At 40.5% G+C, this 2,569-nt stretch overlaps 1 protein-coding gene across 1 annotated transcript in view; it reads right to left on the bottom strand.

The window, feature by feature from the left end:
* Window positions 1-575: 575 nt before the first annotated feature.
* Window positions 576-2,569, bottom strand: part of LOC127941797 (ankyrin repeat domain-containing protein SOWAHA-like) — a 2,280-nt gene continuing 286 nt past the window's right edge. The window contains exon 1 of the mRNA XM_052537217.1: window positions 576-2,569. This exon is cut by the window's right edge and continues 286 nt beyond it. Within this exon, the coding sequence (XP_052393177.1) occupies window positions 1,436-2,569 (1,134 nt within the window). The 3' untranslated portion in view covers window positions 576-1,435.

Here is a 2,569-nt window from a genome sequence, read left to right as displayed (position 1 = left end):
TTGCCTTACCGTGCATCTTAAGTGTTTCATAAGAATACAAATAGTTTTTTTTTTTTATGTTTAGCTTAATCGAAAGTTTTTGAGAAAGGGGGTTAAATGATGTGACTTCTCAAAGGTCAAATGCAAGCATCTTTTCTACATTTTCTAAGCTCTCGATTGATGCATTACAGTGATTCAGTAATGTTAAGCTAGAGCGAGTAAAGGCCTGTCATGCATGTCAAATAATACACACTCAAGGCATTTTGTTTCTCTTCTACTGAATGCAGAGGGAGGAACACGTGACACATCTCAAGGGCAGAAGGTCTCAGACTCCCGAATTTTTTTAATCCTTTGCATCGTGGGAACAACAAGAGATGCAGCTGTAGGCAAAACTGTTCACTTTCTATCTTGTCAAACCATGAGGGCCCACATCGGCTTAAATTCCCAGAACTGGTCTCCTTTACGCAATCTTTAATTGTGGCTTTTTAGAAAAACAAAAGCAAACACACACTGTCAGCAAGACAGTGTGAACCAGCTCACATGAGTTATTCATCACTGGATCAAGAAACAATATCACAAATATACACAATCAAAAATAATATTTTTGAATAAAATGTATTTATTGTTTTTGGGGTGGCAATATAAGCTCCCACAGTTACAGGTTTTCCATGACCACCAGAATACAGGAATATGCATGACTAAATAAATGTTAATCAGTAAAAAGCATGACCTGAATGTGTTCAGATATTCATTTTTACATCTACAGTAATTAAAAAAAATATTCTCGAAATTCTGCTCAGCTTGTCACACCACCGAAGTGAACATGTGCAAACATGAGATGCATAAACAGCCAGAAGAGAACAGTTAGAGAGGTTTTGGCCACTCCCAGTGAGTTACGCTCCCTACACTAAGACATGATTTACAATCTGTAATTTATGCAAATTAAATCTGTGGGAAAATTATTATTATTTTATTATTAAAATACAATGCAATATAATACACATAAGTAACTGACCATTCAAAAGCTTAGTGTTAGTAAGATTTTTCATGTTTTTGAAGGCTTTTTGCCCAAAGAAATACAGTAATATTGTGAAATATGAATATATTTTAAAATGTAATTTATTCCTGTGGAAATTAATTTTCAGCAACATTTACTCCAGTCTTGTTTTGTTGTACAAACTGTAATACATTTTTTTTTTAAGATTCTTTGATTAATATAAAGTCCAGCAGCATCTATATGAAATAGATATTTTGTAACATCATCACTTTTGACCAATTTAAAGTGTTCTTGCTGAATAAAAGTATTAATTTATTTAAAAAGCTAAGGTATATTGTGATTCATATTACAAATAAAATCTCAATGAACAGAATTCCTCCAGAATCCCAGATAGCCCCAGATTAATTCAGATCACGAATACTGTCTGCGAATCAAACTCATATTCCATATTTAGACTCGTTATGGAAAGATATTTGACTCCGGCCTCAGTTTGTGTGACACCGGCTCATCCCTTTCTCTGATGTCATCATTCAAAGAGATGAACTGGTTTCTGCTCTTGTTCTTTTTCTTGAGCCCCACCCCATGAGGTAGGATGAGGGGCCCTAAAGAGTATTTCCGTGGGTCATACTCATCCCTGACCTGACGATTGACCTCCTGGTGGACGGCTTTCGGGTCTCCGAGAAGCTCCCTTAGCTTTCCCGGGACATCTTTGCGCAGGTAGTGGTAGGGCTTCTTACCGCAGTTGTCTCTTATGTTCCCACTGGCACCGTACTTTCGGACCAGGAGCTCAATCAGAGAGCGCTGATCGTGGATGGCAGCGATGTGAAGCGGTGAGTAGCCCCCATTGGACTTGCCATTGATGTCCACCCCATGACCGCTCTTCCTGGACACCTCAATAATCGTACACACCATGTCAAGGTTTCCACACTTGATGGCCCAGTGTAGAGCCGTGAACCCTGACATGAAGTCCTTCTTCTCTGCAAGCTGGGCGTCTTTTAACAGCAAGCCGTGCACTTGAGTCCACTGTCCTGCCGCAGACTTCACCAGCCACTCGTGCTCCACGGGATCAAGTGAGAAATGGTGTGAGTCCTTGGGCTCATCCGCTTGTTTAGGGGTCTTGAAGTGTCTCTGTGACTGCGGCGAAGCTCCAGCGCTAACCACGATGTCTGTTCTCCTCTTACACTGAGGCGAAGGTTGAAGATCTTCTCCCAAGCTCTCAGTGGAAGGCTTCTTGTTATGACGACCCAAATCTATTTGGGGCCCTCGTAGAGGTAGAGCATAGGGTTTGTATGTGCTTACTTCTTTCTTGGCGGCTCCCGAGAAATCGGGGTCAGGCTTTAGTGGGACGGTGAAATGTAAAGACTTTACAGGTTTAAAGTCCACATTCTTGCATCTTTCCAAAGCAAACTCTATGGGAAATTGTGGCGTGGTGTCGTCTGAAGCCTCTGACTGAGATCTGCTCAGAGCTTTCTGTTCAGACTTCTTACCTTCTGCATTGGATTTTTCTTTCTTATCTTTTGCCTGTGATCCATCTTTTAAGTCTTCTCTTGGTGTGTTTTCATCGTTTGAGGCTTTTAGTAAATGATTGTACCC

This window comes from Carassius gibelio, chromosome A21, assembly GCF_023724105.1.
Source record: "Carassius gibelio isolate Cgi1373 ecotype wild population from Czech Republic chromosome A21, carGib1.2-hapl.c, whole genome shotgun sequence".
Lineage (NCBI taxonomy): Eukaryota > Metazoa > Chordata > Actinopteri > Cypriniformes > Cyprinidae > Carassius > Carassius gibelio.
The sequence above is the reverse complement of the archived record's forward strand: the minus strand, read 5'-3'. Positions and strand labels throughout refer to the sequence as shown.